Source organism: Triplophysa rosa, linkage group LG9 (assembly GCF_024868665.1).
Source record: "Triplophysa rosa linkage group LG9, Trosa_1v2, whole genome shotgun sequence".
Taxonomy (NCBI): domain Eukaryota; kingdom Metazoa; phylum Chordata; class Actinopteri; order Cypriniformes; family Nemacheilidae; genus Triplophysa; species Triplophysa rosa.
Genome location: NC_079898.1, coordinates 6,682,652 through 6,696,504, shown reverse-complemented (window position 1 = coordinate 6,696,504; position 13,853 = coordinate 6,682,652). Strand labels below are relative to the sequence as shown.

The following is a 13,853-nucleotide window of genomic DNA, read 5'->3' as shown; positions in this document are numbered from 1 at the left end:
TCAATTTTTATAAGAGATTTATCTATTTTTGCAATGCCACTTATTTTTTAAGTGGCATTTTAGGTTTCTTTTAAAATGTAAAATTGTGAAAATATTACTTTTACAAAAACTCCTGTCAGTAATGAGCTGACTGTATAATAAACTGTATAAATGTCACTGCATAATGACATAACTGTAATGATTTTCATTCAAAGCAGCAAAACATTCCAAAAAAAATGCACTTTAAAGCCAATAACTGAGCTATAGACTCATGTATATACTTCATGTCTATCTCGAGAATAATTATTTCAATTGTAATAGGATATGTTATTAATCTCTTCATAAAAATAGCCCAAAACTACACATAGTGACTGCTGGCTGCACACGCCTCCTTTTATCTAGGCTGGTGTATCATTTTTCATATGATGGGACCTTTTGAAAAGCGACCTGAAGATGATCAGATCCAGTTCCACAACACAAACTCCCAGCCGCCAGACATCACCCTTGGCTCGGTCAAAACAAACAAGACTACTCAATGGAAAGCTGCATCCTTTGTTTTGAGACTTTCACAAGTGTCTCTTTTCCAAAGAGCAGGCTGGCGTGTCCATTGTGGCGCATACGCACCTATCAGGTGGCACAGCAGACGTCTTACACGCAGGTCGCCCCCACACCTGTTACCTGCTGCTTTTCTATCGACCTCCACGTGGCATCTGCTACAACACAATACAAAAAAATACAGTTCCCATTCAGTGGGCAGTGAAAGCCGAGACAACTAACTTGGGTCATTATGGTATGGTTTAAAAACACACCCAACCCCTCCTTATGCCCCTCCCTCTGCTGCTCATTTGATAACACATTAGCTATGACAACATCAAAATGAGCTTTCATTAAATGTGAAATATTACAGTAATATTACATTTTAGATGGAGGATCAACGTAACAGTGAAAAGAAAAACAGTGAGACAACATATTTTCTTTATAACTTTATTTTAAACAACACAAAACTACAAGAAAACAATTATATAAAAAACTGCTACAAAACTTTAATGCAACATACAAAACATTGTTTGGGCTTGTCGAGTAGTAACAAATAGAAATGAATAACAAAACTGTCAAAAAAAACCTATTTGGATTTTCTGGGTGTTTTTGTCGTTCCTTTTTTCTGAGATGTGGATAACACTTTGTTGCATAAATCACAGACCCAGCAACCTGTTAAACAACATGAACAAATATAGTGACTGTTTAACAACATCAGGCCACACACATGTATAAGAAAAATCCAATCAGATGAGAAATGGTGTGATCCGATAGAGACTCACCTAGAGGAATGGAGTCCATGCCCACACAGAAGGTATGGAAACCCCGATCACACTTATCACAGAACATCATCTCGTCCTCGTGATGAGGCTGCTCACAGATGGTGCATGTCTTGCATTCCATGCACTGCCACGGGTACATCTTGATCTGGGACACCAACTCCACGCTCATATCCAGACAGGACGGGTGACCTGTACACAAAACAAGCCTCTCTCAAGATCTCTACATACACGCATACAACTGAGATGTTTTATCCAACATCATGACTTTCAGGAGGCTGGCACTTAGGAAACACTCAGAAATCATTTAAAGATGACAATGGGGAAATGATTCTAGAGTACATGAAGTACTAAAGCGAATGTATCTGGGGTTATAGATTGAAAATGTTGACTTACCGCTGTTTTGGCACTGGGAGCAGTGGATGAGGGCTTCTGGTTTGCCTTTCTTGTTGGCCTCCTTGCCCTTCTGACATATGCCACATATAGCATTGGGAATGACCTTAGGCTGCAAGGGCAGAGTAATGCTATAAACGCCATGGCAACCAAGGTCATGTGACATAATTCTCGATAAACACACTATGATTTTTAAAATGAATTTTTGTATAAGGATAAATATGAGACAGTACACCAACAAGGACAAAAGAAAATTTGAGGATATGTACAAATTATGCACATGTGACAAAAACAAAATTAAATAAAAACTTTCTGATTTAAGATCTTTTTGGCAGTTGTCGTTTCGTTAAAATAATAAGTACAAAAAAACAGGCAAGAACACAACATTGAATGTGCAAAATCAGCTCACCCAAAAATAAAAATTTTGTCATCATTTGCTCACCCTCAGATTGTTCCAAACTTGTATAAATGTATTTGTTCTGCTAACCAGAAAGGAAGATATTTGAAATAATGTCAGTAACCAAACAACTCTCATCCCTCATTGACTCTACTATGGCAGTAAATGGGTTACTGACATTCTTCCAAATATCTTTCTCTGTGTTCATCAGAACAAAGACATTTATACAGATTTGGACTCGAATGTGAGTAAATGATGACAGAACTTTCATTTTTGAGTGAACTGTCCCTTCAAATGCAATCTGGACAATTTCACTCGGTGCTCACAGTCACAAGCATTAAGAAATCCCTCTACAATCTAATTTCTTTAAAACCTCTTTATTCAAATGCTTAACTGTGACGTTACTCTATATACTGACATGTCAAAGGCCCTGCTATCAAACCATTATACTGAAAGAGCAGTGACAGCAGTATGAAAAACAAAAAAAGGCTAATGGAAAGAGGCTGGCCAGCTTAAAGACACAGATGCTAGTGAAGCTCATAGCCTTCATTCTGTCACATCATTAAAAAGAGAAACCATATAACAGGATTTCATGTAAGTGTAGTTGAACTACAAACACTTTTAACAAGACAAAAGAAATGGGGGATAAAAACAAGCCAACAACATACTGTACAATGAGAAGATCAACAGAAGCTGTACCTACCATACTGTAAAGAAATGAATGAATGACTCAAACATAATTAAATTAGATGAGTTTGATAACTGTGTGCAAAGTGTTATCAATATACTCAAATTGTATAAACACATAACATCACATTTTACATTTTGTAGGAAATTTGGGGTTTTGCAGGAAAAACAATCATCCCTGTTGTAATACTCTAAAGGAGAAAAACAGAAAACTAGTTCACTTTTTTTATATATGTATTTAGCAAACTGCATTATGGGAGACAACATTACATGCAATGTCCTCATCATAGTGCACATTTTGGCAAATGTGGTAGGTATTACATGCACACAAAAGACCTACATACTTTGTACAGTATGCATACTGCAGTAAATAACCGTGATAATAGTAGGGAAGCATGCTATTCTGAACACGACGCGGGACTACTTACACTCACTGTCTAAACTTCCTGAGACAAGATTACTACTTGGGAAACGAAACGAGAAAATAAAAAGAGCCTTTAGCTGGTGCATTGTTAAAACGCTGATATCAACTAGTTTGGTAAAAGGAAAAAGTAACGGATATCAAAAACTATTGCACCTATTGCACAAAAAAGCTTACTACCCACAAGTACTGTCATTCCAAATGTTTGTTGTGACATTCATTGGACAATATACAGTACTAAATGTATACATCCCTTCATCAAGGAATGAAGTATAATAATATATTATCATTTTAAATAAGACTCTATTTAGCATTGCTGGTGTTAAAGGTAAACCTTTTGTTGATCCAGTAACCACATTTTGACAAGAAAAAAGCATACACAAATTAACCAAGGGAACCCAAAAGAAACACTGATATCAAGCATAAGGTGCACACAAAGCCAGTGTAGAAAACCACTGACGTTCCCTTTAACATAATCCTTTTATATCAAACGATAGTTTGATAACCAATTTATGTCTGAAAGGGAGTAATGCAGCACTATTAAAGAGGATAAATCAAGTTTAAAGGTGCACTCAGTCGGTATGTGTGTACTGGCATTTCGTTGACCCAGTGGTACTTGATTTATATTGATACAAATAATTGTTTTTATTTGTATATTATATATTTTTTATTTTCATAAAAGTTTTACAAATAAAGAAAAATTTACAAATAAACGTAGCATGCTACATTATTACATGCGAATGCCATTCAATTGTCATCTTGGAAATATAGCCATGTTATGTTACGCTATGCTGTGCTGTGCTATGTTATGCCATGTGTTATGTTGTGTTATGCTATGTGTTATGTTTTGTTATGCTACGTGTTGTGTTATGTTATGCTACGTGTTATGTTATGCTACCTATGTGTTATGTTGTGCTATACTATGTTATGTGTTATGTTTTATGTTGTGTTGTGTTATGTTATGATATGAGTTATGTTGTGCTATACTATGTTGTTATGTGTTGTGTTATGCTATGCTATGTGTTGTGTTATGCTATGCTATGTGTTGTGTTATGCTATGCTATGTGTTGTGTTGTCTTATGCTATGTGCTGTGTTGTGTTATGTTATGCTACATGTTATGTTATGTTACCTATGTGTTATGTTGTGCTATAGTATGTTATGTATTATGTTTTATGTTGTGTTGCGTTATGTTATGCTATGTGTTATGTTTTGTTATGCTATGTGTTGTGTTGTGTTATGCTATGTGCTGTGTTATGTTATGCTATGCTACGTGTTGTGTTATGTTATGCTACGTGTTATGTTATGTTACCTATGTGTTATGTTGTGCTATAGTATGTTATGTATTATGTTTTATGTTGTGTTGCGTTATGCTATGTGTTATGTTTTGTTATGATATAAGTTTTGTTATGCTATGTGTTGTGTTATGTTATGCTACGTGTTGTGTTATGTTACCTATGTGTTATGTTGTGCTATAGTATGTTATGTATTATGTTTTATGTTGTGCTGCATTATGTTATGCTATGTGTTATGTTGTGTTATGCAGTGTGTTGTGTTTTGTTATGCTACGTGTTGTGTTATGTTACCTATGTGTTATGTTGTGCTATACTATGTTATGTGTTATGTTTTATGTTGTGTTGTGTTATGCTATGTGTTATGTTATGTTATGTGTTATGCTGTGTTATTTTGTTATGCTATGTGTTATGTTGTGTTACGTTCTGATCTCATACAACAATCAATCACATCTAAATATTATTAATTTTGTCACTTTATGGTTTGTTGTTGGATTAAGAATAGAATCAAATCTTTTTGAGCCATTCATTTAACTGGTGTTAAGGTTCTTCTATATGATGAGCAGAATAACAAAGAGAAAATGAAATGTCCGTTTGTAAACCACGTAATAAAAATAAACAAATAAAATATATACATATAAAGTTATAATTTGTCAGATTTCTAGTCGATTCATGATACTAAATCTTATATCATGTTAATAAAAATCTTAAGTAAGCATCTTTAAAAGTGCTTTTCATTGCTTTCATTTTTTTAATGGGGAATACTGAGTGCACCTTTAACATTCCTTCAACTGTTTTAAATCTATGATCTAGAAGTTAAAGTAAAACACTATGCAGTGTTTAGCAGCCAAATAAAACTACTCATTTGCCTTTCAATTTAACTGACAGGCAGACCATCAGGTAGAGTCACAGAGGTATTTTAAGCCATATAAAGTACTGTTCAATTAAAGTAAATAATATGTATATCACAGCAAAAAAGCCCTAAACTAACAGCAGTACCACACAGGAAACGTTATTGCTCCAAAGGTCTGTGCAGAACACAGAAACTGTCACTGGGTTTCCGGCACTGGAAAAAGGAGTGCCACTATTAAAAAGATAAAGAGGCTCCATTGCTGAGTGCAGTCCCGATCTATGACCACCAGGGGGAGAGTGTCTGAGTGCATGTGTGTTTGATAAGAAAGAAGACATCTCTGCTGAAAGTGCTGGAAAAGAACGGTGTCGAGAAGGGGAGAAGAGAGATGTTGGGTTATTAAAAAAAAATCAGGGGCTTTTTTCTTCTACCTTGTACCCAGGGACAGATTTTTGTTGGATGGTGCGAGGCGTGGCGTCTTTGCTCTGGGCTCCTTTGCTCTTGACTTTGGATTGAATTCCACTGTCTTGGCTGTCTCCATCTGATGTGTTTCCAGATGAACTGTCCTGAAAGTCAACAACAAATCAACAAATGAACCATTATGAACTTAATCCATGTGATAACTCCTCCCCTTCAGTCTGTAATGCCCGTTTCATATCATCCATTAGACGGATCAAATATGGAAGTGAAATTTGTTGTGAACTTTGTTTGCACTTGGTTTTGATTTACTATATCATACTGGATATCTCTGACTTGCACATCATTGTTTTTGCGTAAGCATAATGTTCTACATACTCAAAAACGGCATCTTTACCAAACGTCAGGCAGAGAGGATATGAAATCAACTTACAGAGGAACCTTTATTTTTCTTGCCGTCTTCTTTCCCCTCTTCTCCATCGTCAGAGTCTCCATCACTGTCCAGAGCCGGCAGCTCAGGGTCCAGTGGAGGCTCATATAATGCCGTGTTCAAGGGCAAGTAGCGGATTTCATTTGGGGAATACCTACAGACATACAGCGTGACTCCAGTTTTTCAATTCTACCTGCCAGTAGCTCACAACTTTTTCTCAGGTGCACAGGACGATACATTATTAAAGGGATAGTTCATCCAAAAATGAAAATTCGGTCATCATTTACTCACCTTCATGTAATTTCATACCTGTATAAATTACTTTGTTCTGAATAACACAGATATTTGGAAGAATGTTAGTAATTTTCAGTTCCTGGACATCTTTGACTACCATAGTAGACAAACTTAAATGGCAGTCAAAGGTGCCCCAGAACTGTTTGTTTTCCTAAATTCTTCAAAAGAACAAAAAAAAATACTATATTTTTTCCTACCATGGTAGTCAATGATGTTCCAGAACTGAACATTTTTGACATTCTTCCAAATGTCTTTCACTGTGTTCATCAGAACAAAGAAATGTATAGAAGTTTGAATCAACCTGAGGGTGAGTAAATGATGACAGATTTTTCATTTTTGGGTGAACTGTCCCTTTAATGCTGCAGATAAACCAGAGGCACTGATGGGTATAAAATGAGCAACAGATGAATTATACATTTACCTTTTGTAGTACTCTTGGAACTGCCCAGGGATGAGGGCAACTGGGTATGGACCCGTCTTGGTTTTTTCAGGAGGGAGGACTTTGTATTTTCCTTGAGGTACCTGAATAATCTAAAAAAAGAAAAAGAGAGAAGTTGTAGGGATGTTGTAAAGCAGTTACAAGTGTGTTCTGACTGGTTGCTAGGATGCTATGGCTGGTTGATAATTCAATGATAGGTGATGTCCTGACACGTTTCTGGACAAAGGGACATTTGGACCTACTGGATTTGCAGGATTTCTCATGCCAACATAATTATTGACTTAAATGTATTCATGTACAGTATATATCATTATTAAGAAAAACAAATATTAAAGTTTTAAAGTTTATCACTGCAGGTCATTCTTTTCTAATTCATGTGCCCTTTCATGATTAAAATTAGAAAATGCACTTCATCAGAGAAGGGCCGCCCTCTAGTGGTGATTCTTCTCTGACGATGTCAGTTTGAAACCTGGCCAGAACATCTGTTAACTCCTCCCCTCCAACTGTTACGCCCCCGTTCAGACCGCCAGTGACTGTGTCGCTTGTCTCTAGCTAAGAGGCCGTTAGAAGGCATTCCTAGCTTTGGTTGTCCTAGAAACATTTATAAACAAACCCTGCAGTAACAAATGAGACACGGATGACGTGAGCACCACTGCTGTACTCCTATTGGTAGTCGCTCATCATTTGCATAAAGTTGAGCATATCTCAACTTTGTCGAGTCGATAGACACCGCCCACTTCCTGTCGCCAACGGTCACTGTTGCTCGTGTCGCTGGATGTCGCTAGGTAACCATTGAAATGAATGACATCGCCTGGCTTTGTCGCTGGGTGTCGATTGCGGTCTGAACAGGGCTTTAGTCGTTTTTATACATCCAATCAATTTGCAGCGGAAAACAAGCCCCGCCCACTGTTTTTATCATTCAATATTCATTTCACTTGGAAATACATCACAATACTAGGGATGTAACAATTTTATCGCTATCGTGTTCTTGCAATAGCAAAATTGTCTCAATATTATCGTGGTCACATGACTGTGTGAAGCGATAGGTCTTCCGGGCCTAACATAGAGAATGTTCGAAAAAATAATAGATATTACCTTTGGCAAGGTCCATCTGGTGCAATTATTTTATTTTATAAAAGGGTCATAGACCCATCTCATACTATACCTCTAAGCCAGTGGTTCCCAAAGTGGGTGCCGTGACAACTGGCTAGGGGTGCCGCCGAATCTCAGCTTTTTTCCAGTCCCATATAATAATCTTTTACATCATATATTTTAAAATATATCAAAACACAAACATATGAGCATGTCCAAACGAAACTGAAAATACGCGAAAAAAACAATCATACATATGTAAAGTTTAAATATTTTTTTACCGCCACTTGGACTGTTCCCAGGAGAGAATCGTTCAGCTCCGCCCATTGTACTGATGCGCGCTCATGTGGGGCACGAGTACCAGCTATCCAGTGCTCGAATTGAGTCAAGTCTTATGGGGGGTCCCCCACATAAGATTTTTTTTGGTGGGGGTTAGTCTCGCAATATACAATTTATACAAAATACACAATATATTTGATCATAATATGCATAATTATATACTATTTATTAAAAACAGGCTTAAATAAAAGAACAGGCTTCTTTTACTGTATTTTGGATCAAATCAATGCAGGCTTGGTGGATAGAAATGACTTTTGAACAGTAGTGTACGTCCAACAGAATAAATCTAGCATTATTTACCAATGTAGTATTTGCTATTTTCCCTAAAAACAACTGGATGATTGACACTTTGTGATAATAATGTTTGTTCCAAAAGACTTGTTTAAATGCAAGAAACTAGTTTATTAGATATTAAAAATACAAATTGTGACAAGACCGGCTGTCAGTGTATGTGTTAGTGTTATGGGGATTTTTCAACGATTTCAGTGCAGTTTACATAGTTACGTCCAGTAGGTGGCGGCGAGAAACTGTTATGAGTGAGTCTGTCAGTCAGCAGACTATTCAACCATTTCAGTCCAAAAGTCTGCTTTATTCAGGAACTAACTACAGTATGGCTATCAATATGTCAATCATAGCTATTTCAAGAGTGAATCCCGCATTAATATGCCGATGTAATTCCCGAAACTTTGCAGCGTGTATGTGGCCGTTGGTCTTAGCAGCATGAAAAGCAAGTTTTATACAATTCTGAATGGATTATATATAACACAGAAACAGCACAACAAGCACTCCCTTTATAATTACTAAAAAGCTGTCACTCGTCTTCATCGAGATCTCTAGCACCCCAGAACCAGGCCTAATAATAATTTACGCAAAGAATACAAAAGCGCCGACATGGAGTTGATAAATACAGTGGAAAGATATAGAGAGAGAAAATTACCCCTCAAAAAAGTAGAAGCTGCCTCTTCCCGACTGTGAGTGGAGGTTTATTATTCTCCATTTTTTAGCTGAAGTTAGTTTCTCCGGAGCGACGCCAATCAAGCAGTCATGTCAACGATGTCCTGCACTTAGCGGTCTTTAAACGTGGGGTGGGGCGTTTCAAATTTAAAGTGACATGACAACTAGCCCATAAACAAACGTAATATAAATTATTGTAAATAATTAATTCACGAAATGTACCAAATCCATTTCATGAATTTTATCACATTTGTCATTATACTTTTTCCTTAAATAAAAATATGTGAGGGATATTTTTTACTTCTTATGGGGGGTCTCTAATGCCTTATGGGGAGTCCCGGACCCCCCAGTCCCCCTCAATTTGAGCACTGCAGCTATCTCAGGTTGGTTTCACGATTGCTAGGTCCGAACCCTTGTTTGATTGCTCCCGCTGCCCTGCGTTCATTTTATTCTTTTGGGGGCCGAACCGCGGGTCGTTTGCGTCATCAAGCCTGCAGCTCTTTACCCTGTCGCCTGTAACGACGACGCAGGAGAAGGCGGCAAAATGAATTACATTGCTCGCTTCACTTTTATACATTTTTGTTTTTGAACTGTTAGTTTTGTTTCCAAAGCTTCAGTACATAATGGCACTTTCGTCTATGAATGTACTGCAAATGCTCTTAAGAACGCTGAAGGCAAACAGAAATGTATGGAAAGCTCTCTGCTTGGAGCGTGTCAGTCACGCTCGTCAGAAAAGTGAGTGAAACAAGCACACATATTTACCAAATAATACGTCATTAATAGCGGTTCACTTCCGCGATTTGGTACGATATCGCGTTCATATCAGCAGCGAAGCGTACTGGAGTTCACATGAACCGCACCCCAGACCTCCCTTTTTAAGCGGACTCGGGTACAGTTCGCGGGTGCTCACCCGGGTTCAGAAGACAGTTCACATCACCCTAACGAACTGAACTCTGACATTAATCGAACCCGGGTGCGCACCAAAAGTGCTAATGTGAAACCACCAGATTGCGGCGTCAGTGTGCTGTTGCCGTTTTCAACTTGTGTGAGCTAGCGTTCTCATCCCTGGCGTACGTGAAAAACAAAAAAAGGCAGCGCCTGTCAGTGGAGCACGATCCACAATCTACCCCCGTATCAAGAGGCTGTGCTCCCAAAAGCAGGCACATGTATCCCATTAAAATACCCATAACACAGTTCCATGCACAGGTATTTTAATTTCCATTTTAGGTCGTAAGGTCAAGTTTGAACAAAGCAAATGAGAACCTAAAGAAAAATGTAATGCGAGTTGTTTATTATTATTTAAAGAATTAAGTATCAATCTTGACACGTCAGAGGAGATCTGGCCCTCCCGGCTGAGCCTGGTTTCTCCCGAGGTTTTTTTTTCTCCATTATTCATCATTGGAGTTTGGGTTCCTCGCCACAGCAGAGCAGTGCAGTGTTGGCTTGCTCACCGGGAGACTGCATTTATTTATTAGATATTATTTATTATAATGATCTTGCTTGGTCTATAAACACCATGCACTGTGCTGTGTTTTACCTTTCTGTGTTTTTCTTATTTGCTCCTGTAAAGCTGCTTTGGAACAATGCACATTGTGAAAAGCGCTATAAAAATAAAATTGAATTGAATTGAATTTATTCTAATGTGTTTTGTTCCAACGATTCCCACATACAACAAATGGTTCATATCATCCTATAAGATTTGTTTACATGTGTCATCGAGTTGTAAATGACAGATGGTTAATTTAAATGATTTGTTTCACCTCATATAATGTCCGTTGTAATGCATTTGTAATAAATTCATGCAGCTGTTTATACTTCATTTGTTATTTGCTCATCTGGATTTAATATTATATATGTATGTACACATGTACATTTAGTGAAATCAGGGTTGGGGTGCCACGGGAAAAAATAATACTGCAAAGGGGTGCCTTGCTTTCAAAAAGTTTGGGAACCACTGCTCTAAGCAACAGTTATGATTAGAGGATACAGAAAAGAGGATGCTTGTGGCACGTTTCCAAGTCATCATTTGTCATTTTAAATAACGCAATAAACATTGCACAGTGGACCTTATACCGAGGTAATATCATACAGTGAGATTTTGATATTGTTACATCCCTACACAATACTGAAGATGTTTACCCTTTCTGGTTCATGTGGTCTTAAGTAATGATTAATAGATAAACGCTATTGCACACATGCAGTTTATTAAATGAAATTAATATAGCCCATCTTACATGTGTTTGTAGGTCGAAATAAGCTCTTCTCTCCTCCATTCGCTCTCGGTTAAAATTACTGTTGAATTCAGCAGCTTTTTTAGCAGCTTTCTTTATGTACTCTGGCACTTTACTGGCCTCAACTTTTTGAGGGTTTTGCTGCTGCATTTGCTAAAAAGAAAACAGTCAAAGCATTAGAACACACACGTTTTTACAAAGACCAAACACCCACCCCAAATCATTATTCCTGCATATGACTTTATGATCTTTAGCTCTATCAACAACCACAAAAACGTGTGTATGTTAGAAAGACACCAGACAAATGCTAGAATATAAATGAATAGTATATTTTACTCACCGCACTCAGTGTGCTCACAGAGTATTCTTTAGTTATCCTCTGCCGCTCTTTCTCTTGGAGTATGACGGAGTACTCGGCGTGTTTAGCAGGATACTCCTTTATCATCAGATCAATGACCTCATCACTGCGTAAGGCAGTAAGACCTGAGAAAGAAAAAAGGAAGCAAGATGTTAAGCCTCTTACATTGTTAACCAAATAACTTACAGATGAAATTAAGCCTGAATGAACAAAAAACACCTCTCACCTAATGTACACTGTGTTTCTGTAATGACATTCTGCTCTCTCAGATACAGTTTCTCTTTGTGAGACAAGTCTCTTCTTTCCAAATCTAGTGTCAAGTGAGAAAAAGGTTATGTGACTGTTACGCATTAATTTATTCATGTGTCGGATTCCTTTCAATAGCAATACCTGGATATTTCCGTTTGAATGAGGTGACTCCTAAATATTCGCTGACTTGCTCTTGTAACATATAATACTCTCCTGTGTCATCTGGAGGCCATTTGTATTCTGTCAGATTTTCAGCAGGGAAATATGTTGGTCTGTAATAAAACACAGTAATATAATCAGAGTGTAACCATCACGACTTACACGATGACTTTAATAAGATTCTGTATATTTTGATAGTGTGTTAAATGTGCTCACCCCAGCTCTTGGTTGGATGCGTCACAGCTCCTGGAACTGTCCCCTGAACCCATCCTGCGTCTCTTTGGATTTTGACTGCCATCGCTGGAGTTCTCCTCAATGTCATCCTTAGAGATAATAATAAATAAACAAGAGTCTGTCAGTTACACCTACGCAAAACACTACCATCATCCTGTCCCGTCACAACAGACTGACAATGGATATCCAAAAAATAAATAGTCTTAAAACAAATTGAAACTATAAACGTTGTATACCTATTTTTTTCTTATGTTTATTATTGTCTCCACTGCGGCTAACAACCCAACAGTAAATAAACAAAGGCGACTGTGCCGCATATTAACGTTAATGTGGAGTTCACATATGGACAAATTCATAATTAATAGTCTAAAATGTACAATATGTATCCATTAGCACGCGCAAACCTTCATAGACTGCGTCCCAGGAGTGGCAGGGTTGCTATCGCACGGTCTTGGCGACAGTACAGCAGCCATGTTGATGTTCATTCTGCTAATGAAAGAGTGTCACATTCCGACTGGAAAGCAGAAACGTGAGCAAGAGTTCCGACCACAACACAAAAGTCGTGTCCCGAAGTGACCATCCCTATGCCCTACTCCCTTCGAAGAGTAAAGAGCTCTTGATGTGTAAACTCTAGAGGGAAACACTCAATTGTATCTTTTAATGTCCGTTTAAAATTCACTTGGCAAAAGGAGCAGTAAAAACAAAACCGTTTTCTCTTTAATGTTATTTGGAGTGACGTTTTGTATGGTGTCCCCTTCCCGAAGGGCCCTTTGGAGGGCGATATATGTCGTTTGGACGCGCCGTATGGTTTCGCGCCGACGGTTCGTCGGACGCACGCACCTGGCCCGAAGTTAACTTCCGGTCTGTGTTTGTTGATCATTCTGGCTAGTGTCTATTTTACTTCATTTATATAGATATTCGTTTATAATAACATTTTATTGGATACAAATGGTATTAAATAATTTGTTGAATTTTATTGTATTTTAATAGCATTAAATAAACAATTTGTCAAAAGGTCGTGTAACTTTGTCTCATTTAAGTTTAGACAAGTAACGGTTCTTCTGCCGGTAACCAAAAATAATACTGGCAAAAAATGCGTTTAACTTGCTAGCATGTATTTTAGTTGTTATTTATTTAGCTTGTTATCAGAAATAACCTACAGGGACTCTATTCTTTGCGGATGTGTACCGGGAATTAAGTTTGGGCCACGAAAAGCAATATTATCTGAATATATCACAAGCTAATATTGTAATACATATTTTTTAAATGTTATGTCATAATTAGGATATCTTAATTGAAACTAATACGCATATTATATAAAAAA

At 37.5% G+C, this 13,853-nt stretch overlaps 1 protein-coding gene across 1 annotated transcript; it reads right to left on the bottom strand.

The window, feature by feature from the left end:
• Positions 1 to 989: 989 nt before the first annotated feature.
• Positions 990 to 13,145, bottom strand: phf10 (PHD finger protein 10). Its single transcript, XM_057342679.1, has 12 exons — positions 12,934 to 13,145; positions 12,512 to 12,618; positions 12,278 to 12,408; positions 12,114 to 12,197; positions 11,870 to 12,012; positions 11,533 to 11,682; positions 6,896 to 7,005; positions 6,184 to 6,334; positions 5,765 to 5,899; positions 1,692 to 1,800; positions 1,299 to 1,487; positions 990 to 1,188 (listed from the first exon to the last, which is right to left on the bottom strand). Exons 1-12 carry the CDS (start codon positions 13,012 to 13,014, stop codon positions 1,103 to 1,105), a joined length of 1,476 nt encoding a protein of 491 aa, XP_057198662.1. The 5' UTR covers positions 13,015 to 13,145; the 3' UTR covers positions 990 to 1,102.
• Between the last annotated feature and the right edge of the window lie 708 nt (positions 13,146 to 13,853).

Coding starts and splice junctions, on each gene's coding strand:
- phf10 (XM_057342679.1), bottom strand. CDS start 13,014: ATGAACATCAACATGGCTGCTGTACTGTCGCCAAGACCGTGCGATAGC. Junction 11,683..11,869: donor CTGTGAGCACACTGAGTGCG/GTGAGTAAAATA, acceptor TTTTCTTTTTAG/CAAATGCAGCAGCAAAACCC. Junction 1,488..1,691: donor CTCCCAGTGCCAAAACAGCG/GTAAGTCAACAT, acceptor TTTTGTGTACAG/GTCACCCGTCCTGTCTGGAT.